Genomic DNA, 21,923 nt, shown 5'->3' on the forward strand with positions numbered 1-21,923 from the left:
AACAGCCATGGATCATCTCAGAAGTTTCAGAAGACCAACACACACAAACACAAAATCACATCCCTGACCCCCCAAAAAAATCCAATCTTTCTTTCTTTCTTTCAGCTTTTCATCTGCAACGACGGCCATGAGCTGCACGGGACTCAACCTGCCTAGCCCAGTATTATATGCTGGCAGCAGCTCGCAGAACCAAAAAACAAAAAAAATCAGATGCGATCGATATTATGTGGAGAAACTGAACGCGACACAAAAATCTTTTAGCTCAGAAAGATAGAAACAAAAGCAGCAGCAGCAGCATCCGATCAGATGCTATTCGCGTCACTTTCTTTTGAGATTGGCGATCTAGCTATGCCGTCGCCGGTGACCGTGAGAAAAGGTAAGCGGACGAGCTAGCTGATGATGGCTGTTATTCCTCGTGGCAGTGACAAGAACAGAATCAAAGAGTAAAAGAGAAAAAAAGAGAGAACAGCCATAGCCTGTTGGTGCATGTTAGCCTGTTAGGATCCGTGACGTTGAAACGCGAAGCGATTCTCCTGCAAAAGCGTGGCGACTTTGCGCCTCCACTTGTGGGGAGGAGGGAGCAGATAGCGGCGACGGCGAGGCCACCGTGGTGGTGATGATGGAAATTTTTCATGGAGATGGTTTCGATTCCAAGCTTAGGGTTGAAGCTACAGGCCGCGGAGGTGGCCACGAAATGGCGCATCGCCTCTTTTGTCCGTACTTATTACGTTTGCCGCCCTAGCTTGTGCCTTTTTGCAAAAATTTTTTTGAAAAAATATCGCATTAAGTTTTTAAACATATATTTGAAGTGTTAAATATAGTCTAATTACAAAACAAATTTCAGATTCCGCATGAAAACCGTGAGACGGATCTTTTGAGTCTAATTAATTCGTCATTAGCACGTATTGGTTACTGTAGCACTTATGGCTAATCACGTCCTAATTAGGCTCAAAAGATTCGTCTCACGATTTTCCCCATAACTGTGTAATTAGTTTTAATGTTTATATATATTTAATGCTTCATTTAGATATTTAAAGATTCGATGTGATGTTTTTGGAAAAAAATTGAGAACTAAACAGGGCCTTGTATAGTGGTCAAATCCCGAGATTCTTTCGGGAAGACGGCCCTTTTTTTAGCTACTTGTAAAAAGAAAGCTCAACCGTAGGATTCTTGTTTCCTGAGGCCCGGATGAGTTAAGCGGTGTCACCTTAAGCTACGCTACACTATGTGTTCACTTTATGGTTGAAATTATAAAGATTATCTAAGTTTTTATAGCTATTATTTAATATAATAAGCGATGAAATTAACTGTTATAAAGTTGAAAAATATATTTTGGAAGGATGAGATGATGATGTTTATATGTAAGGAAGTGTCTAAGTAAAAATGGATGAATAATCTGCTCAGTAGGCATCTAAAAGGAACGTAACCATAGGCATGCAGCGGTAGTTATGAGTTCTTTTAGATGATAACTAGTTAAATATTCGTGCTTTGTTATAGATTTTATGATGTGTTATTAAATTTTCTTATATGAAATAGTCACCTTAATTTGAATTTATATGTAGGTATCAATCTATATTTAACTGATTTTTAATATCAAGAAATTTAAGGGCTAAATTGTAAAACTGTAGTAAGGGTAGGTGGTGGTGGCACCACTACTCATTTTTATAGGAGTATTATCAAATTTTCTTATATGAAATAGTCGCCTTAATTTGAAATTATATGTAGATATCAATCTATATTTAACTAATTTTTAATATCACAGAATCTAAGGGCTAAATTGTAAAATTGTAGTGAGGGTAGGTGGTATAGTAGTATAGATACTAAAAAAGTTTTGCATCTGGTCGCTGCCCACACATATGGCTTGTTTGGGGGAGCTTCTCCCAGCTGCAGCTTCTGTTAGAAGCTGCCCCAAACGGTCCACAGTTTTTGAGAATTTACAGATTCTGAAAAATAAACTAAGAATCCAGAATCTGGAGAAGCTGGGTTTAGGAGCATTTCCAGATTCTCAGAAGCTGGCTGCCAAACAGCAGCTTCTCAGAATCTAAAACTCCCCAAACAAGCCCATAGTCAATGATTTTTCTGAAAACTAAAAAACAAAGAACGTTAGATACATCTCCAATTACTCTTTTAGATAGTAAAAAAAATAACCAAAATGCTTAAAGAACCATCAAGATTCTACAGGTAATCTCATATGTATTATATTACACCATCTATATAGTAGAATAAAGGGGGTTTTGTAAATTTTCCATCGCTTTTTTCTAAATTACAAGGATATATTTTTGTAATTTTCTAATGGTAATTTTACAACAACGTTTCAAACTAGTGGCAAATTGTAATTGTCCATAGAATAAAAGATTATTGGTAATCAACTCTAAAAGTCTAGCGTTATTGTACATGATAACTGCTCAAGAACATCATATATTAATATTGGAGCCAACTAAAAAAAATATGAAGATAATTTGCATAGGGTTAGACATTTTTTTATGAAATGACATTTTACATTAGGACCAAATAATACCAGTTTTTTTCATGTATCTAACTGTTCCCCTAAGCCAATTACCAAAAATATTTTTTTGCATTTTGGGAAGAAGGATTTTAAAAGTAAACCAAACACATCACCGTGCAAAACGAGCTCAAAAACAAAGTGTTGAATTAACCAGATCGGAGAAAACAACGTTACTTGTATATCTCTTCCACTTTATTTTATCAACTTTATCTTTTGTTAGGAATAGTTATGAGAAGATATTGATAGCATATAGTACAGTGAGAAAACCTTGCTTAACAGTATCAGTACACACACAAAATCTTACTTAGCAGTATCACTACAAAATATTCGCAGTGAGAAATAATAGTTATAAATACGGTTGTGAGTTGATGTACTGATCACAGTTCAAATTTTCTTTAGACTTATTGTTTAGAGCATATATGAGCTTTTCTTCATCATTAGTTCATTACAAGTCAAAACTCGAATCTTGCTTAACAGTATCACTTCACAAAATAGATCAATATACCAATTGTCTTATTCATCTTTGTTTTAACTAGACGAATAGTTAATCAATTCATCGTTGTATTCAAAAGATAACCTGTGATACATATACTTAAAAACGGAGAAAGTTCTGTATTTTTTTACTCTTTTTTAATTATTATTTTGCGAGGTTTTTGTAGTGCACGCAATCAGGGCCCTTGATTTGGACCAGCGACGCTTAATCGGACGGTCCAAAACGATTCCACCCGTCTTCTCCCAAACACGAGCCGCAACCGCCTCCGCCTCCGCCGCCGCCGCGGCCTCTCCCCATGGCGACCCCTACGGCGGCGGCGCCCAGGCACAGCTGCGCGAAGCTCTCGGTGGCGGTCGAGGACCCCAAGGCGGTGGGTGGCGGAGCCGTCTTCGTCAAGGCCACGTGGCACCCCACCCGCTTCTCCCTCGCCGTCACCGACGGCGCCGGCGCGTGGGTCGCCGAAGCCTCCGACGCCGAGGTGCGGCTCCGGGCCGAGCAGTGGGACCAGCCCGTCGCGGACTACCTCTCCCTCGCCGAGCGCTACCTCGCCTTCCAGCAGCCTTCCTCCACCTACTCCTTCCACGACGCCGGCAACGGTAGTCGAAGGGTTCGCTCCCCCCCTCTTGTTATCGCCTTAGTTGATTTTTGCACAATGCTACACATTTTTTAGGGCAAGTTGGAAGTAGAGTGATCAATTTCTACGTACTGTCGCATTTGTCTCACCGATTAATGGATGGAATGGCTCGGTTCGCTGGTAACTTTGTAGCGTTTTCGTTTGCAGAAAAAGTTGTACGGAGTAGCGTTTTGTAGCTGGAGAAAAAAAATGCATTTACAGGCTGGTTGTAGTGTTCTCATCCACGAGTAATGCAATCCATTAATCTGTGTAGTGCTGGGATACTGGCAATGTGGTCTCAACCAAATCCTTTTGGGCCCAACCTAGGAAGTATTTTCTTGTTCGGGAGAATTCGGTGCTTTTGGTTTGAACTCAATATTATGTGTCTTTCTTTTACAATCCAAGCTGCTGACATTCTCTTTTAGTTTTTGCATTTTGGCCTGTAAGGGATGTACTGATTATTCATGTGGATTTAATTATACACACAACCAATTCTTACATAGAGTATGCTTTTATACATTGATGAATTAATATGTGAAGAGATTCCTTTTGACATTCCCTGTAAGTCATATACTGAAGTACTGATCCAATGTTTTCTGCTAACTGTTTCCAGCATTGAAATAATGCCTCATCGCAAACTTTGCATATAAACCAGGATCAGTCCATCGAGTTAGTGTATGATGATCACATCATTTAGGACTCAAAATGCTTCCTTCTATTTTATTAATACAATAATGTTTTCTGAGATATATTACTTGTTTGGGGGTTATTGCCCCTTGACAATTTACTGGACCTCGATTGCTTCAAGTTACTCATATGCTAGGAACAACATTGGTTTTCTTGGTGTCATGCCATCCTAAATATGGGCTTAATTGACTATATGATATGCTTGAGTGAAGAGATTTTCAAACGGTGATGAAACTATGTCAAACACAAGTAGTACTATTTTTCAGGCATGTGTTTGTTTATAAAGGGACCATTTCACGCCCTTGCTTATTTTGTACCCATGTTTTTTCTCTCTTTCATTTTGTTTTCGGAGGTATTGACAATTTATGTTTTTGTCCATGTAGTTATCATGGACATTTGAAAAACAGGGTACCAAGTTAGAATGGCGGTGGAAACTGCAGCCTTCACCTAACACTCAGCAGACTATAGCTGAGATCTTGGATTTTCTTATGGATGCAAATATACGCTTGAGTGTATGTCACTTCCTTTTCCATGCTATGAGTATTGTGCTAGTAGAATTTTCTAGGGAAGCAGTGAGTTGGTTGTCTAGATTTTCATGAACTTGATCTGACCTCACTGCACCCTACCAGCAAACTGCCGAGCCATCTTCTTTATATTACTTAATTGGACTTGAATGATTAAACTTTTTCTTGTCCATTTTCAGGAAGAGGTTGTTAGGAAAACACAATCCTTTGATAAGCTGAAACAAGAATCTGAGAAGTGCTTGCAACAAAGTGAAAGATTTAATAATGAGAAAGCCGAGTTTGAACAAGCCACTTTTTCAAAGGTACATTTCTTTTTGCAGACAACAATTTCTTTCAGTTCCATACAGAGCTAGTTGATAACACCCATCACTTTAACTTTGCGTGTTTGCATACGGACTATTGTCACAATGAACACTATCTGTTGAGCATCATATTCCGCTGATTAGTTAGCTTCAATATTTTGCTCCCTTTCATGGCCATATTTTGACTTTTGGTGTGCGTGGTTTTCTCATTTAGTTCTTAGTTGACTAGAAGTCTAGAACACAAGAAAACTGTATATTGAACTTATTGTAGTAGTTCACTACTCACTATTGTACCATCTCTCTAGTTTGTGGCGGTCTTAAATTCAAAGAAAGCCAAGCTCAGACAACTCAAGAACAAACTCACAGAACTTGAATCAGCTGAAAAAGCCCCAAAGGAGGAGGAAGAGGATAACTCTACTGATAAGACAGAGCTCTTTGAGGAAGAAAGTGACAAAAATGGAAGCATTAATGATGAACCCTCTGAAACTGGTGGTGGCGATCTACATAGCTCTCCTGAGAAAACTGGAGCCACCTCACGAGGGGGTAGGGGTCGCAAGAGGACTAGAAAATAGCCTGAGCAAGTAACCTAACTGCTGCACTGAATATAACAGCATAACAGGACCTACATGGGAATTGTTAATCCATGTGATGTACCTGTCGTCCAGCTAATGTCCATTTCCTTATCTGTAGAGTACATGTGGAGTGTTTCAATCATGTACCTTGTGAACTGTGAAGTACATGTGGAGTTTAATTTTCATTTCCTCAAGTAGGTCAACCATTTAGCTTGTGAACTGTGAGGTGCATGTGGAGCTAAACTTGAGTCCTACCATTGCCAAAGCTTGTCGGAAATATTCTTCACGTGTTTTTGGCTGAGGAAGGTGATGGAATTATCAACCGATGGTGGCTACACTCCTATAATTTAATAGAATTATATGTACTTCAGTGGCATGCGCTTTTGCCGCATACCACGATTCCTTTTTTCTGCACTTTTCCTCGTTTTGTTTGGAGATTACTATTTGAAGTCAAAGCTGGGTAGCATGTGTTTTGCATTGCATAATACAACTCAAGATCATGTGCCCTTTCTGGGTTAGAACAAGGGTATCATCAGACAAGTCCACTAGTTTGACACATTTTTCTGTCCTTCACAACAACTGAAAGTTGGGAGTTCAAAATGGACAGAAAATTCTGATTTTTGGTGTGTGTCGCTCTGCTCTGTCTCAGTTTTTCGTCTGTTTCATTCGATATAACCATCCTTACTGCTGATGCAAATCGGCAGGTTTTTTATGAGAATGTCTTGATAAAATTGTATTAGAGTTGATGCCAGATTTTTGAGGTCACAAAAACATCACAGATTTGCAGTTTTTTAAAGTTGCAATTATCTACCATAACCACACTTGTAACTATCCACCTCTTTTTTCAGAAATAAAAAAGTCAAACCTTTTTTTCTTGAATAGTCACATACAGCATGTCCTTCTCATGCTGGGAAAAAACAAAGAAGAAAAAAAGGGAATGCCGTTTAATCACGTGTTAATTATGCATTTCAGGGGCAGTCAGGTCACTTTTTTTTCCAGTCAAAGTTTGAGACTTTTCTCTTCTTGCCGTCTGGTGGACCAAATTAAGCGTTTGCAATCCACGCGGCAAAACACTTCCTGCTGTTGACCACCACATTCCTTCCCCGTCAGACGCGGGGAGGAAGCTCGGGAGGAAGCCGAGCTGAGCAAGAGAGGGGAAAGGAGAATCGGATCAAGAAGCAGAGATGAGGTGAGAAATTCCTTGCTGATTTGCTGCGGTTTGTTGTTGATTCGGTTTTTTTTTTTTTTTTACTGGGAGCTCTGATTTAGCATGTTGTTTTGGTTGCAGAGTTGCAATTTTTTCAGGAGGTTTTGGTTTGGTTTTCTCGATTGCTTCTCGTGCTCTAGCTTATGGTCTTTCTGAGCTCTCTTGATTGCGCACTTCAGCTGCTTGATTTTATGTCTGGGCAGCAGTTTTTGCATGGGAGAACGAGCGTGCATGTTTCATTCATTCTTGTCAGTTTGAATCGAATTTTCCCGGAAAGATTTTGGGTTCCGTTCATCTTTTTGAGAACCATAATTCTTGTGAGAATAAGAGGAAGACGACGTGTGGAACTGTGGATGAAGATCTTCTCTGTGTTGGACATGTCAAGATTGAGAATAGCAGATTTTTTTTTGATTTTTTAAAAAAATTGAATTTTGAGAATTGCAGATTCTTCAGAGAGAGAGAGAGAGAGAGAGAGAGAGAGAGAGAGAGAGAAAGGATGAATTGAAGAGCCTTTTGTATGTCTTGTCAGGGGATTTATCTGCTACTATTATCTTCTGGTTTTTGTTTGGACAGGGATTTCTAAGCACGCAAAAATGCAACCTTTGGTTTCTTACTATCTTATCTGCATTCAGAAGAAAGAACAATCGAAATAATGAGATTTTAAAACCATAAACAGATAATTCCATGGTCTCCAACCACTGAATCATTTTCTGAACCATCTTTGGGTTTCATTAGGACACTGAAGGCATGAGGTTTTACTTTGACAAGGATTTTTATCGTCTCTCCTAATCGTCTCCTCCAAATCGCTATAATCAACAAAACACTTCATTAGAAGAAACTAAGTTTCTCTGCATCAAAATCAACAGCCCTCAAGTCCAAACATTAAAGGATGCTTCTTGGCTCCATGGGCAGATCATGTTTTTCCCCGTTTAGCTTTGGATATTCCCTTATCTTACGCTGCTCTATCCTTCACTTTGCGATGTGATGAGGATGCCTTTCCATTTCTTCACTCTTATATTTGATGATTTTTCGCTGATACTTTGACAGAATTTCCTGGAGGAAACTCCGTTACAGGAGCAGAGGCATGGAGAACATCAGATGGTTCGTCGGTGGCGGATTTGCTGAATCCCGACAGTTGAGGTAACCCTGACCCTGACCCTGGTGTATTCTTTTCTCTCTTTGATTGGGGAGCTCCCATGTTTGCTTGGATATTGTTGTGCTCAAACTTATCCTGTCTTATGCATTGGAATGGTTTTTTTTTTCTTGGACTAAACTGGTGGAGTAGTTCTCAACCATCTGGTTTAGGCCATTTTTGGTTTACGCTTAACCATCGTGCCTCTCTATTACTTCCCTCATTCTAATATACTGGATATCGCATATCAAAATGTAGAAACATAGCATTAGATGTGATTTATCCTATATTATGAATCCGAACTTGTGTCATGTCTAGTAGATTCATAGTACCAAAACGTGCCATATCCAATTCTAGTTTTTTATATTTTGGAACAAATGGAGTACTAGAGTTGGTATGCTTCTAAGTTACCATACATACATATAAAAAGTTATCTTTTTTACGACACAATACAAACTAAACAAAACAGTGGTCATACGATGAATTGTCCAAGAACAGGTGAATTGTTGAAATAAACAAAATTATCAAAAAAAAGACCTACTGGTTCTAAGTTGCGCACTTAGATGAGTCAAGCAAGCACCAAATTATTTGCTTCACACTGCGAATAAATTGCTTTCTCAATGAACTTTCTTATGTTGTTGTGTTGTTGTAGTGATCATACCACTTATTTTAAGCTATTTGTTAAGTTTGCTTTTATAAAATATTTAATTTATCGAGTAAATAATCAACACCAATAATTTGTTTAATAATACAAGTCAAAGAGCGAGCACTTGGCTACTAGAAGGGGGGATCTGGATCATCTGAAGTACCGCGGACAAGCACTGCTCATGCGAGGGAAACAGTATCAGAGCCTTCGTAAAATATTACTTGCTCCAGTAATAACTACTGTAGCAACCAATCTAAGCCTTTCAGTTTTTATCCGGCGGCAAAAAAAGTATCCGACACACCAGATACTGAAGCCCTATGCTCTAAAATTGAAAGGCAAGAATTCTGGACTTCATGACCACACAAGCGAATGCACTGCATCCGCAGACGATACATAAGCACGACTGCATAGACCACAGCCATTAGCATTTATAAAGCTCTCGCCCCCTTAAAACTGAACGGAGGATGGCACACGCGTCAGCACGTATCACCCAAGGTCGAGGACGTTGTGTTTCTGTACAAGAGTGATTGTTTGGCTTTTCATGCAAAAAAGCCAAATAGCATATTTAAAACCGAAAATAATTTATGAATAAAACTTCTATATATGTATTCTTTACGATCTGATGCCAATGCTGGAAAATAAACTTCGGTTGAAAAAGCCTTAAAATTAACTCCAAATTTAAGTTTAAAAATTCAAATTCTGGCTTATAAAGATAAGCAAAAGCAAAAAGATTAGAGTGTGTGTGAAGCTAAAACTCACGCTTAGTGAGAAAACTCGTGAGCTGCGGCTCAAGTGGTCAAATGGCAAAACCTGTCGACTAGGGATAGGGAACGTGTCACATAAATGTGGATGTGTATAAATAGAAATCAAAACTTGTTTCATAGACAGACTTACTGCAAATTCTTTTGAAAGTTCTTCGAACAGAATTTTAGATAAAGGATAATTTTACTATCTTTGAGAAATCATTTCTAGGTTCCAAAATTTACACTTAAAATTTGGTTACCTCAAGGTATGGAGTAACTGAAGGTAACAGATTTTATACTAGAAAATATGATATCTCTCAACACTTTCTAAAGGATAGGAAAATTGCTCTTAAATAAATGCTTTCGTACTTTTAGATCTAAGGTCCCATTTGACTCAACTGAATGAGCTGAGTTGATTCTGATTCTGACATGACAAATGAGGTGAGCTAGTATCAACTACTATAAACTCTAGAAAATGAATTTATTTAATTCTTTTAAGAAATTTCTATATAGTTTATTTTGCATGAAACATATCGATTAGCAGTTCGAGAAGCGTGTTCACGATAAAAAAGAGATTATCCGGCCCAAATCACACTTTCAGACAAGCCTAAATGTCGACCATGCAATGCTATGTTAGTCGATCAAATAATCCAGTAGTCAATGGCAATGGAACTAGTCAAATAATTGTGATTTGTGGATATATAAATAACGGAGCAAACCTTGTTTGATCCACAAACTGCATATTATTTTATCCTCTTGTTATTTTTGCAATGAATCTTGTCATAATTTTAGATCTAAATCTTTTGTATGAGCTATGTTGATGTTAGGAGAAAATAGTTAGGGTTTTGCATTGGTGATTAAGTACTTCTAAATAATCTCATACTATAGGCATCATGAGATTTGGGATGAAAGGCAAACTTAGCCTTAGGTGTATTGGGTCATTCTCAATGGTGGCAAGAATTGGGACCCTAGCTTATCGTATCGAGAGTCCATGAAAATGGTACATTATGTGTTCCATGATTCTACGTGGCAGAAGTATTTGAGAGATTTGAAACATCATATTACCTTCAAGTCAGTGACCATAGAGCAAGATTCGACGTTTCAATCCTATCCAATGAGAATCCTAGTTGAATGTAAGAGGGTGTTGAGGCATAGCACTATCAAGTATATGAAGGTTCTGTAGACACATCTGACTGAGCGAGAGTCAACCTAGGAACTTGAATAACATATGCATGAGACGTATATGGAATTGTTCATGCCTAGTTAGTTACCTATGAGTCTTATGTTTTGATTTCTTTCTATAGTTGTTCATGGGGTAATAGGGCGAATTCAAGAGTGAATTCAATTTGAAGGAGGAACGTAGCATCTGAGCTTCAAACGAGAAGGGGAGGACAAAACACGAGGAAAAGATAGACACTTAGCGCATGTTTAGTTTGCGAAAAGAAAAATTTTTGGGTGTCTCGTGACGAGACTCTCATCGGATGTTTGACCAGATGTTTAAGCCTAATTAATCCATCATTAGCATGTATGGATTACTATAGCAGTTATGGCTAATCATGAACTAATTAGACTTGAAAGATTTATCTCACGATTTTCTCCCTAACTAGGTAATTAGTTTTTTATCTATGTATAATACTTCAATTAGGTGTCTAAAATTTCGATGCGACGTTTTTAAGAAAAAAAATTGGATACTAAACGGGCCCTTCCCTAATGTAGGACTTGACTGCTCATAGATTCGTGCGAACACGTGTCATCAAGAAAGTGAAGTCATGAGAAGCACCAAAACCCAGTGTAGAATATTGTAGCTTTGTTCTGCCGACTCTCATCAGACTTGGCAATATAGCGGCTATCATCGATGCTCGAGAGGCTGACAAATCCGCGGCCTAGGCCATATGTGAACCGGTTCAAACAGGCGACCAACCAAACATGCATACGCACAGGGAAACCCGTCACCTGAGGCACCGCCACACATGCACGCCTCGCATCATGCGAAGGCGCGAATCCATCGGTGGCTGCTGGTGTTGGCTTGGTACAACCGGTATCCTCCCTCTCGCTTGGTGCATACGTTCATTGTGGTCATCATATATATAGCTAATTTAATTCACCTCGCGTCCTACATCTAAGCCAGGCAAATACAACAGTATAGACGATGGTTGTCTATTTGACACACACAGATAACTAAATAGACAGTTTGTACAATGGCTTGTCTATTTGGTTGTCTGCAAAATATTTAATTTATCTTTTAACACATAAATCAAGGTACTCAATAGTAATAGCGAATAGAAAAAACGTCGCAGTAGTGCTAGCGGGGTCTTTTTGCAAATTTCGTAACATAAAGAAGGTTTAAAGACAGCCGTTGAACATGCCCTAAGGCCGCATTTGGCGGTTGCAGTTAGTTAACGTATCCCTCTCGTTTTCCGCGCGCACGCTTTCCAAACTGCTAAACGATGTATTTTTGCAAAAAAAATTCTATAGGAAAGTTGTTTAAAAAATCATATTAATATATTTAATATATTTTTAATAATTAATAATTAATTAATCATGTACTAATCTATTACTACGTTTTCCGTGCTAGGGATAAGTTAACTTATCCTCCCCACTTCGAACGCGGCCTAGGAGACATTAGGAGGCTACCACGTGCCAAAAACTCTCTGCACACAATGGCAAACCAGAAATGCTCGAAAACAGCGTCGCATTTCTCTAAGACTCTAGAAGAAAGTAACGGTGGTGACAATGAATCTACCATTCACCAACTATATTTCAAAATAGTTCTATATGCTTGTTCTATTTTTTATCTTCAAAATACAAGTTCTGAACAATACTAACATGCGTATAATTCATATTTCTCCGTAGCAAAGCATGTGTATTTAGCCAGTAATACAAGATATACTGATATATAGGTATCAAACCGTTGGGGCGGAACCAGACGTGGAGCAGCTTGGGCTTGAGCCCCACACTTAGTTAAAAAATGCATTAGCAAAATACTAAGGTTTAGATAAAATTTGTCAAAAAAACATATACTCAATTGTTGAGCACTAGGCTTAAGAGTTTCATGGTTCCGCCTAGGGATGGTAACGGGTATATACCCGTTGGGTATTTAAAGAATGTTATCAACCCCGTAAAAATATAATTGGCCTAAACCCGTCTCCGTTAGTGGTCACGGGTATAGATTTTTTCCATCCCCGTCCCCGACGGGGTAAAACAAACCTGACGAGTAACCCGTACTCGAGTACATACCCGATTACAAGAGGAAGCGGATGGGCAGCTGGTGCCGGCAGCCGATGCATGGCGAGGACGCGGGGCAGCAAGGTGGCGGCGTTCATGGACTCCAGGCTGCGCGGCGACTACCCGTTGGAGGTGGCGATGGCGGTGGTCACGCTGGTGCTGCAGTGCGTGGAGTGGGAGCTCCGCGAGCGGTCGTCGATGTTGGAGCCGTGGAGGTGGTGGTTCGGCGTATGGCGGCAAGCCGACGACGACGGCGTGCGCGAGCAGGGCGGCGGCGGCGAGTGCCCTAGCAGGTCGGTGGCGAGTGGGGCAGCGACGGCGTGCGCGAGCATTTCCGTGTGGCGGCGGCGGCGTACACGAGCAAGTTGGCAGCGAGTAGGGCGGTGGCGGTGACGTGCGCTAGCAGGTCGGCAGCGAATGGGGCAGCGACGACGTGCGCGAGCAGTTTCGTGAGGCGGCGGCGTCCGAGGCTTCGAGCTTGTGCGGCGGCGGCGGCGGCGGCGTGGCGGCTCCGAGCTAGAGAGGCAGGGATGCAGGTTACTGGTCAAGTGGCACGCGCGCGTGCGCACATACACACACATATATATATATATATATATATACACACACGCGCGCGACTGAATGACTTGGGCATTGGGCCAAAATAATTATTGGATATATTTGGATCCATTTTGCCATAGGTGCTAAGACAGTCAGATTACTCATGGGGAACGAAGACGGGTATATATATAACGTCTTCGTACCCGCCATACCTGTTGGGGATGGATTCTTGTCTATTTTGATACCCGCGGTAAGAGATATGGTCTCATACCCATCCCCTAATAGAGAAAATACCGACGGGTATTGAGGCCCCGTTGCCATCCCTAGTTCCGCCCCTGATCAAACCTGATAACACATGTGTATCAGGCTTAATACCTAGTTATCTAGGTATATCATATTCTAGAACAGTACATCGTCCCGTAATCTTCCTCGTGGCAAAAGGAAAAAAAAAGGCTAGGGAATTGATCGAACGATGTTACTCACAGCGAACTCCAGGGAACGGTCACGACCGACCGGGTCACGCCAGCGGCACACTCCGCTCTGACTCAGACTGTACATGGCGCCTCTCGCATGCATCTCGTCTCGCCCTAGCTCGGTCGGTTGCTGGTCCTGGTCGTCGCCTTGGCACATGTGGTCTTGTAGAAGCTACTACTGCTACTCGCTCTAGCAGACGTACGTACGGTACGTAGCGGTTGGCCAATAACGCATATGAAATTTCCAACGCCAACCCTTTTCCTGCGTTGTTTTTTTCGTGCGGCTAGTATTGCAGGACGAATCAACTTTTAATTCTTTTTTTCTTTAACGAGGTTGATTCAGTATGTGCCTCAAGAGTTGATTATATGAATTACTACTCATTTGAAACAATTTAGAGATAGTGGATGCTAGATTATGCCTCAAATATGCTAGTGCTAGTCCAATACTAGTACTGATCTTGGTGTTTGTCCTATACAATGCCCGTAAATATAGACCAGCCTTATATATACATGTAATCCTGGTCTATTATTGGTGGATTTTTCTTCCGTGTTTTTTCTCTCTCTACTTGGAAGGGGTTTTCTACATTAAATCATGTCTCTTTTGATCTATTATCCCTAAAAGTAGATATGTAGCTTCTTCGTGCCTTAATTTTGGAACAGACCATTATTGTAGGAATTTTTTATGCAATATGAAAATCTTTTATAAAGCTCCCTTTTTTTCAATAATGGAATTCCATTGGAAGTATCCCATAATTTAATGATACGTGAAAACATATTCTATAAAGGCAGCATCCCGTACTTTATCCTATTCAATTTGTGTCTCATGACTTTGCCGTGAGCTCCAATTTTTCATGGTTTTTTTAGTTCATATCCAGATCATATGACGCTTCCCAATTAATTCACGTGGCTTTACTAGTGCTATTCTCAATATCTAATTCTCCATATCAAGCATGTGCCTCTGAATTTTTTTTAGTCTCCTACGATCCGGTAGCATGGAGGAATTTTATTGGCTTAAGAGCCAAATTGCTACTATATAATTACAGCAGAAGAGCAAAATTTATCCAATTTTTGAAGACATAAGCAACTGAAGACTAGGACAAATTAACATACACATACACAAGGAGGCTATCACGGGGAACACGTTGAAATGAAACATATGGAATCACTTACGACTTCTCCTTGACCATATAATTATATGCCCTGATTAATATAAACAGCACTATCAGTTCATCACACCTCGAATCATGCATGCATGCACGTGTTTAAAGAAAAAAAACCTCTCTAAAGAATTTTATAAAGGAGGACGTAATTAAATTGAAAAGTTCACATTATCAACAGTAAGCTAACCACCTCCATAATTATTACTCCCTCAGTCCCACGTTATATGGGATTCTTACTATTCACTTGTATTTTTTAACCATTTATCTTATTTAAAAATTTAGTGCAAATATAAAAATTTCTAAGTAGCACTTAAACTACTTTTAAAATAAACAAAATAAAAAATAAAAAATAATAATATTTTTATTTTTATTTTTTTTAAAATAAGATGAGTGGTCAAACAATCCCATATAATATGGGACCGAGTGAGTAATTAAAAAGCAGTACACTAACCACTCTGTCTGAACAATTAGAAGTTTCTCTCCCATAGGTCTCTCTGTGCCGGCAAAAAGAGCTGTGCCAGATCAAGAAGATTCAGCTGGTCCAGGAGAGAAAGAAGTCTTTACTCGTCATTAGCTCTTCAAACATCTCACTAGCGACAGCGTGTGGTAAATCCATTTGACGTGTTGATTAATAGTTGGCTGCTGATTCTCTAGTTCACACTTAATTTGTGCGTGAGCGTCTCCTGATTCAATCTACTCGTCGCTTGAATTTTTCCTCCTTTTGTTCGCCACTTGGGCAAATATTTTCTAGTGCGTGTTGCATGGAATTTTATATGCCAATATGGTAATAAGATAATCATGTTGACTAGTTGCAATGATGCTTGGAAGATTTTGGGATGCCTTTCTTTCAGAATATTGTTATTGTGGGGGAAAACTGCAGGGATCTCTCTAAAGTTGAAGTACAGTATCAAATAGGCCCCTTGAGCTTAAAAGTAAATTTGTAGGTTTCTTAGATCAAGAACAAATGTCCAAATATGCCAGAAAATTGAGTGTTTACTTACCAAAATATATGATATTAGGTAAGATAATGATGATCTGCTTTAACTTTGCCCCCTTAGTATATTTCTTTGAATAAAATATTTTGTTTTTTCGACGAAAAATATGTTGTTATTCTGTTCCATGGCAAATCCAGAATAGAGTGGTTGCATGCTATTTTACTCTATTTATCTATATTCGAATGAATGAAAATTTGCTACAAATTTGTTAGCGATTGATATCTATCTTATTCCTCTAATTATAAAATAATACCTCTGTTTCGTAATAATTGCAGCCTGCAGCATCCCTCCTAAAAAAGGATATGGGTAATTTACCGTGTAGTAAATACCAAATCTGGAAGGGTCCCATCCGCAAAAAGGACACAGACAGGGACAAGCCTTCCCAATCGATGCCCCCCTCCTACGTGGAACCTTCTGTGGCTGCCGACGTGTACAGCCGCAGGTGACGTCACGGCCCCCCAAAGCGCGTAGCCGTACCCCTCCGTTTCAAAATTCTAATCCCACGTGCTCTTTTCCACCCCCGCTCTCTCCTCCCAATAATTTAATAATTAATAACTAAATTTAAAAACCACACGAAATTTATTTCTTTTTTCCCCCATTTGACCGGCCGTTTTCTGTAGCCAATCCACTCGCTCCCCTCTCGCGTTTTTGCAACACACGGCTATTTTGACCACGTGGCCCGAAAAACCAAACGTGAATGGTGTTCGACCCGCGCCTATTTATATCCCGCGTTCGAATATTTGCCGGGAAACCATCGCATCGCATCACCACCACGCATCGAGAGGAAGAAGACGAAGCAGCAGCAGCGGCGGCGGCGAGGACGGTGAGGAAATGCAAATGGAGTCGTACTACGGCGCGTTCCAAGACGAGGCGGCGTTCTTCTACCCGCACCACGGCGGCGTGGTGCCGGCGTCCCCGGAGCTGCCGTTCGGGTTCATTGCGTCGCCGGAGCCGACCCCGCCGGAGGCTATGGAGCCGAGACAGAGCGCGTTCCAGGAGTACGGCGGCGCGGTGCGCGGTGTGCGGGCGGTGGGGAGCGGCGGCGGCGGCGCGAACATCCACCGGAGGGTGATGGACGTGCTCGGCAGGATGGGCGCCGCCGCCGCCGCTGCCGCTGCCCCCGGGGAGAGGGCAGAGGAGGAGGAGGACGAGGAGGGGCCGCAGCAGCGGCGGCGTGGGCACGGCGCCGACGTGGAGAGAAGCCGCGGGTTCCGCCACATGATGCGCGAGCGCCAGCGCCGCGAGAAGCTCAGCCAGAGCTACGCTGACCTCTACGCCATGGTCTCCTCGAGGTCCAAGGTTCGTCGGCCTCCTTGGCTCTCACTTCACTTCGCTGCTCACTTCGTTTCCATCTCCAATTCATCTTTCGCTTAGCTTTCCACCGAGAAATGGCCGATGTAAAGTGCTACTTCGATGTTCTTGAAGCTCAATTTGTTCGTTTGCCATCGCATTGCCCTATTTGATTTGATTTGTAAATTCATTGCTTCTTCAGGTCAAATCAATCGTGTGCAGTCTCAGAGTGTGTTGATTTCATTTAATCCTCGAGATTATATAGAGCTTTCAATGGAGTGTTGCTAACTCGGTGATTCCACTGCAGGGGGACAAGAACTCGATCGTGCAGTCCGCGGCTATCTACATCCACGAGCTGAAGGGCGCGAGGGACCAGCTGCAGAGGAGGAACGAGGAGCTGAAGGCCAAGATCATGGGCCACGACGAGCAGCAGCAGTGCGTCAAGGTGCAGTTCGAGGTCGACGAGCCGTCGTCGTCGATCGACTCCATGATCGGGGCGCTCCGGCGGCTCAAGAGCATGAACGTCAAGACGAGGAAGATCCGGTCGAGCCTGTCCGGGAACAGGCTGTGGACGGAGATGAACGTCGAAACCACGGTGAGCTCATAGCTTGCAACTCTGAAAAAGTTTGGAATTTTTTTTCTTCCTTCTTCTTTCTGAACTTATTAGACTAGTCTCAATGTATATTTTATAGGTGTCATACATATTAAATAAGATATCACGTAAGCAAAATTGCTGACTTGACATGGTCATTAAATGAGGAAGTTTTATGAGATGGAAAGAGTTTCATCCCCATAAAACTCATCTGACTCGGTTACCTAATTTATCGTCTTAATAACTATGCCATAAAACTATGCATTAAGACTGGCCTTAGCTTACCTGCTTCCGTGAAAGTTACTGTCAGAGGCTCAGAGCTTTACTTTCATAGCTTTAATTTGGTTAGGAAAGATGTAGCAGTTCGTCACCTACAAGATTAGCCTCGTTTTCGTGTCCTATCAATACACTGTATCCTGCCTTGCATTTCCTAGTTAGATTGTTAGACAGGAAACTGTGGTGGCAACAGGATAAGGTTGAACAATTATAATCAACTTTAGAATTGGAAGTTGGAAGCATATTAGTTGGGAGAATTTGGGGTAGATCAGGCAAGTAACAGAGCGATAGAGTATTTCCTAAGGAAAAGATTAGTGTAGTAATTCGCTGTACTATTTTACCTGTCTACTTGAGGTCAAGATGCAGGAATTCCACTCAAACCCCCAATTTGACATTAGTCAAGCTTGCCAAAAGTTATTGTCGAATCTTTTGGTTTATGAATAAATCATTTGTCAGATCCTCATCCCCAAGACGCCAATGACTTGTATTACAAAAACCCTGCAATTAGAGGCTTAATTAATCACCAAGTGTTGTTTGTTAGCACTGGCCATCCATGTATCCAACTGCCGAATCAATCTTTCCTTGAAAGATTATTATAAATATAGGGTTCACAAAATCCAAACGTGATCTTTCAAAAGGAAACATCCAAACAGCCGTAGCATATTTTATACAGAGCAACAGCTAGGCCACTTAATGCACATGCCTCTCTAATAGGAGTATGAAGCTGCAAATTAATATTTTATTTTATTTATAATGGTTGATTAATAATAGTCAGCCATTTGTACACTCTAACTAACGAAGCTTTCGCACGTGTCATTTTCACAGATTGCGGCTTGTGAAGTAGAAAAGGCAGTGGAAGAAGCCCTGAAGGAAGTGGAGAGGAAGCAGCCTGACAGTGATGCCCCATTTCCTGGAAGCAGAGGCTGGACACAGACATCTCATGTGCAAAATGTGTTCTGAACTTCTGATCAGTTTTGAACTTTTGAACCATGATCCTGCTGGGACCCCATTTTTTCATTTTTTTTAAATTAAAAAAGAGCTTGTGATGGAGCAAGTGGAAAATCTCCATGTTTCCTTATAGATGTCTTGTTATTTTTCTTTTGTGTCCATGTAGATACAAATAATGGCTTTCTCTCTTTTCTACTAAAAAAGGAAAAGAGTATGTGAAGAATGAAGTAGCTTGTCTCGGTTAAAAAGAAGAAATGGAAATTTACATTCATGTGATTTCGTACTGTACTGGCTGGAATTTACAGGGCCAGAGTAAAACTTACAGAGTAAAAATGAGAATTTACAATGCGCTACTCCTTCCCAGAATATACTAAGGCCACACTCCGCTGCCCTCTTCTCAACCTATATTCTCTTATTTTCGGTGCGCATATTTTCTGAGTAGTTAAATAGTTGTTTTTTAAAAAATTTAAGAAGAAAGTTGTATTAAAAAACATATAATCTATTTTGTAAGATTTTTATAGCTGATAGTTAATTAATATATTGCTATTTCAGCACACATTAGTTAACCAATAGCCGAATGTGGCCTAACTACGTTTGGATCTTGTCACTGTTTTCGAGATGCTATTTTAACAAACGATATTTAAACCATGTTTAGTTCGTAAAAACTTTTTGCAAAAACATCACATCGGATCTTTAGACATCTAAATGAAGTATTAAATATACATAAATATTAAAACTAACTACACAGTTATACGGAAAATTATGAGACAAATCTTTTAAGCATAATTAGGACGTGATTAGCCATAAGTGTTATAGTAACCAACATGTACTAATGACGGATTAATTAGACCCAAAAGATTCGTCTCGTGGTTTCTAGGTAGAATCTGAAATTTGTTTTGTAATTAAAGTACGTTTAATACTTCAAATAAGTGTCTAAAAATTTGATTTGATGTTTTTGCAAAAAAAAATTTACAAACTAAACGGGGCCTTAGAAAAATAGTTTTTTTTTACAAAATGAGTTGCATATTATTCCTTCTGCATTCTAATAGATAACTTCATTGACTTCTTTGACATAGTTTGATTATTCATTTTATTAAAAAAACATACGTGGTTATCATCTATTTTGTTATGATTGGATTAATTACTAAATATATTTTAATGATAATATAACTTACATTTTCATATTTGTATAATTTTTTGAATAAGATGGACGAAATATATAAAAAACAACGATATCATCTTTTAAAATATTAAGCAAGCATGATTGAATGTTTAACAACAAATCTAAAAAAAATCAGAATTGTCACTTCTAAGGCCCCGTTTAGTTCCCAAAAATTTTCACCCAAAAACATCAAATCAAATCTTTAGACAACTAAATAGAGTATTAAACATAGATAAATCAAAAAACTAATTGCATAGTTATGTGAGAAATCGTGAGACGAATCCTTTGAGCCTAATTAGTACTACCTTCGTCTCATAATAACCTCATTTTTCGTTTTTCCGTGTTAAAAATTTGACCATTCGTCTTATTTAAAAAAATTGTGCAAAAACCTAAAAAAAATTAGTCACGTATAAAATACTATTCATATTTTATCATCTAGTATAATAAAAATATTAATCGTAAAAAATTTTAAATAAGACGAATGGTCAAACGTTGGACACGGAAAAACGAAAAATGAGGTTATTATGGGACGGAGGTAGTACATGATTAGCCATAAGTGATACAGTAACTCACATGCGCTAATGACGGATTAATTAGACTCAAAAAATTCGTCTCGCGGTTTCCATGCCAACTGTGAAATTCGTTTTCTCATTCTTGTCCGAAACCCCTTTCGACATCCAGTCAAACGTCTGATATGACCTGCAAAAATTTTCTTTTCACCAACTAAACACCCTAAAAAAGGAGACACCTATGAAGTGAGAGAGGACAGTGACTCTTACATGAAATTACATGGATGGTTCACACCAGTCCTGATGCACCTTAAAACATTCCACGTAAGTTACATTGTAAGCAAATTTGATAGTTATTTTTCAAACTATTATGATGTCATAAATATAGCTAAATCCCGAATGTTTGGATGCACCGGCCCAACTTCCAGAATGTACGCCTATCCGGCCCAATATGGTGGAGCCACACGGCCCAGGCCGGATTTTCTGCGGCCCAAACTATCTGGCCCATTAAATGAAATTCCCTCCAGAATAGAGACTGGCCCAAATGCCCAATCGGCCCATCCGACCCATGAGCTCCAGTTTGGACCGTACCAAAAGCCACCTCCGCCGTAACGCCAATACAACGGCCGGCCGATCTCCGGCAAGCCGCCGGCGAGGTCACGGCCCTGCTCCGTAGACTGTATGTCTGTACCCATCTCTTCAACCAACCAAACCCTAATGCCCTCTTCCTGCTCACATGAACATGATGATATGATAACCTGCTCTCTCCATCCAAAACAAATTAATTTTTCAATTTTTAGATACAATGTTTAACTCTTCGTCTTATTTAAAAATCTTATACGATTAATAATTTTATTTTATTAGATGATAAAACATGAATTATACTTTATGTATGATTAATTTTTTAAAAATTTCTTGAAAATTTTTTAAATAAAACGGATAGTCAAATGCCCGACACAAAAATCAAAAAGTTGGTTTTTTTGGACGGATGGAGTACAAAAAAGGAGCAGTGCAACGAGACCCCACAGATATCAGAAGGAATCAAGCAATCCTCCCAGGACCGCACTCACTAGGAGCACTTGATGACTAAATTAGTGCCCCAAGCCCAACGAATTAACCGAACTGAACCTCGTACAGTGAGTGACTACCATGTCGGCGCATATACATGTAGCAGCCATAGGGTCATCTTTTTGTTTATGGAAGAAAAAAAGCAAATGGTATATTCACAAAATTATAACAATTTATAAATAAAACTTTTATATACGTGTTGTTAGACATCTAAAAGTCTAGACCGAAAATAAACTATGACGAAAGAAACAACATCAGCT

At 39.9% G+C, this 21,923-nt stretch overlaps 2 protein-coding genes across 3 annotated transcripts; both read left to right on the forward strand.

The window, feature by feature from the left end:
* The first annotated feature begins 3,227 nt into the window (after positions 1-3,227).
* Positions 3,228-5,948, forward strand: LOC102712066 (DNA repair protein XRCC4). Its single transcript, XM_006650500.3, has 4 exons — positions 3,228-3,606; positions 4,683-4,811; positions 5,003-5,125; positions 5,431-5,948. Exons 1-4 carry the CDS (start codon positions 3,295-3,297, stop codon positions 5,695-5,697), a joined length of 831 nt encoding a protein of 276 aa, XP_006650563.1. The 5' UTR covers positions 3,228-3,294; the 3' UTR covers positions 5,698-5,948.
* An 806-nt stretch (positions 5,949-6,754) lies between these two features.
* On the forward strand, positions 6,755-19,209 carry LOC107303722 (transcription factor BHLH148). Of its 2 annotated transcripts, XM_040522208.1 has the most exons (6): positions 6,755-6,886; positions 6,986-7,005; positions 7,952-8,044; positions 16,094-17,117; positions 17,416-17,703; positions 18,802-19,209. In XM_040522208.1, exons 4-6 carry the CDS (start codon positions 16,650-16,652, stop codon positions 18,934-18,936), a joined length of 891 nt encoding a protein of 296 aa, XP_040378142.1. In that variant the 5' UTR covers positions 6,755-6,886; positions 6,986-7,005; positions 7,952-8,044; positions 16,094-16,649; the 3' UTR covers positions 18,937-19,209. The 2 variants fall into 2 exon arrangements, with proteins under 2 accessions (XP_040378142.1, XP_015689712.2); XM_015834226.2 differs by lacking the exon at positions 6,986-7,005.
* The last annotated feature ends 2,714 nt before the right edge of the window (positions 19,210-21,923 follow it).

Source organism: Oryza brachyantha, chromosome 3 (assembly GCF_000231095.2).
Source record: "Oryza brachyantha chromosome 3, ObraRS2, whole genome shotgun sequence".
NCBI lineage: Eukaryota > Viridiplantae > Streptophyta > Magnoliopsida > Poales > Poaceae > Oryza > Oryza brachyantha.

Excerpts from the sequence above, each read along its gene's own strand:
- LOC102712066 (XM_006650500.3), top strand. The coding sequence starts at position 3,295 with ATGGCGACCCCTACGGCGGCGGCGCCCAGGCACAGCTGCGCGAAGCTC. Across the intron at positions 3,607-4,682 it reads CCGGCAACGGTAGTCGAAGG|TTATCATGGACATTTGAAAA; the intron begins GTTCGCTCCCCC and ends TTGTCCATGTAG. Across the intron at positions 4,812-5,002 it reads ATGCAAATATACGCTTGAGT|GAAGAGGTTGTTAGGAAAAC; the intron begins GTATGTCACTTC and ends GTCCATTTTCAG.
- LOC107303722 (XM_040522208.1), top strand. The coding sequence starts at position 16,650 with ATGCAAATGGAGTCGTACTACGGCGCGTTCCAAGACGAGGCGGCGTTC. Across the intron at positions 17,118-17,415 it reads TGGTCTCCTCGAGGTCCAAG|GGGGACAAGAACTCGATCGT; the intron begins GTTCGTCGGCCT and ends ATTCCACTGCAG. Across the intron at positions 17,704-18,801 it reads AGATGAACGTCGAAACCACG|ATTGCGGCTTGTGAAGTAGA; the intron begins GTGAGCTCATAG and ends TCATTTTCACAG.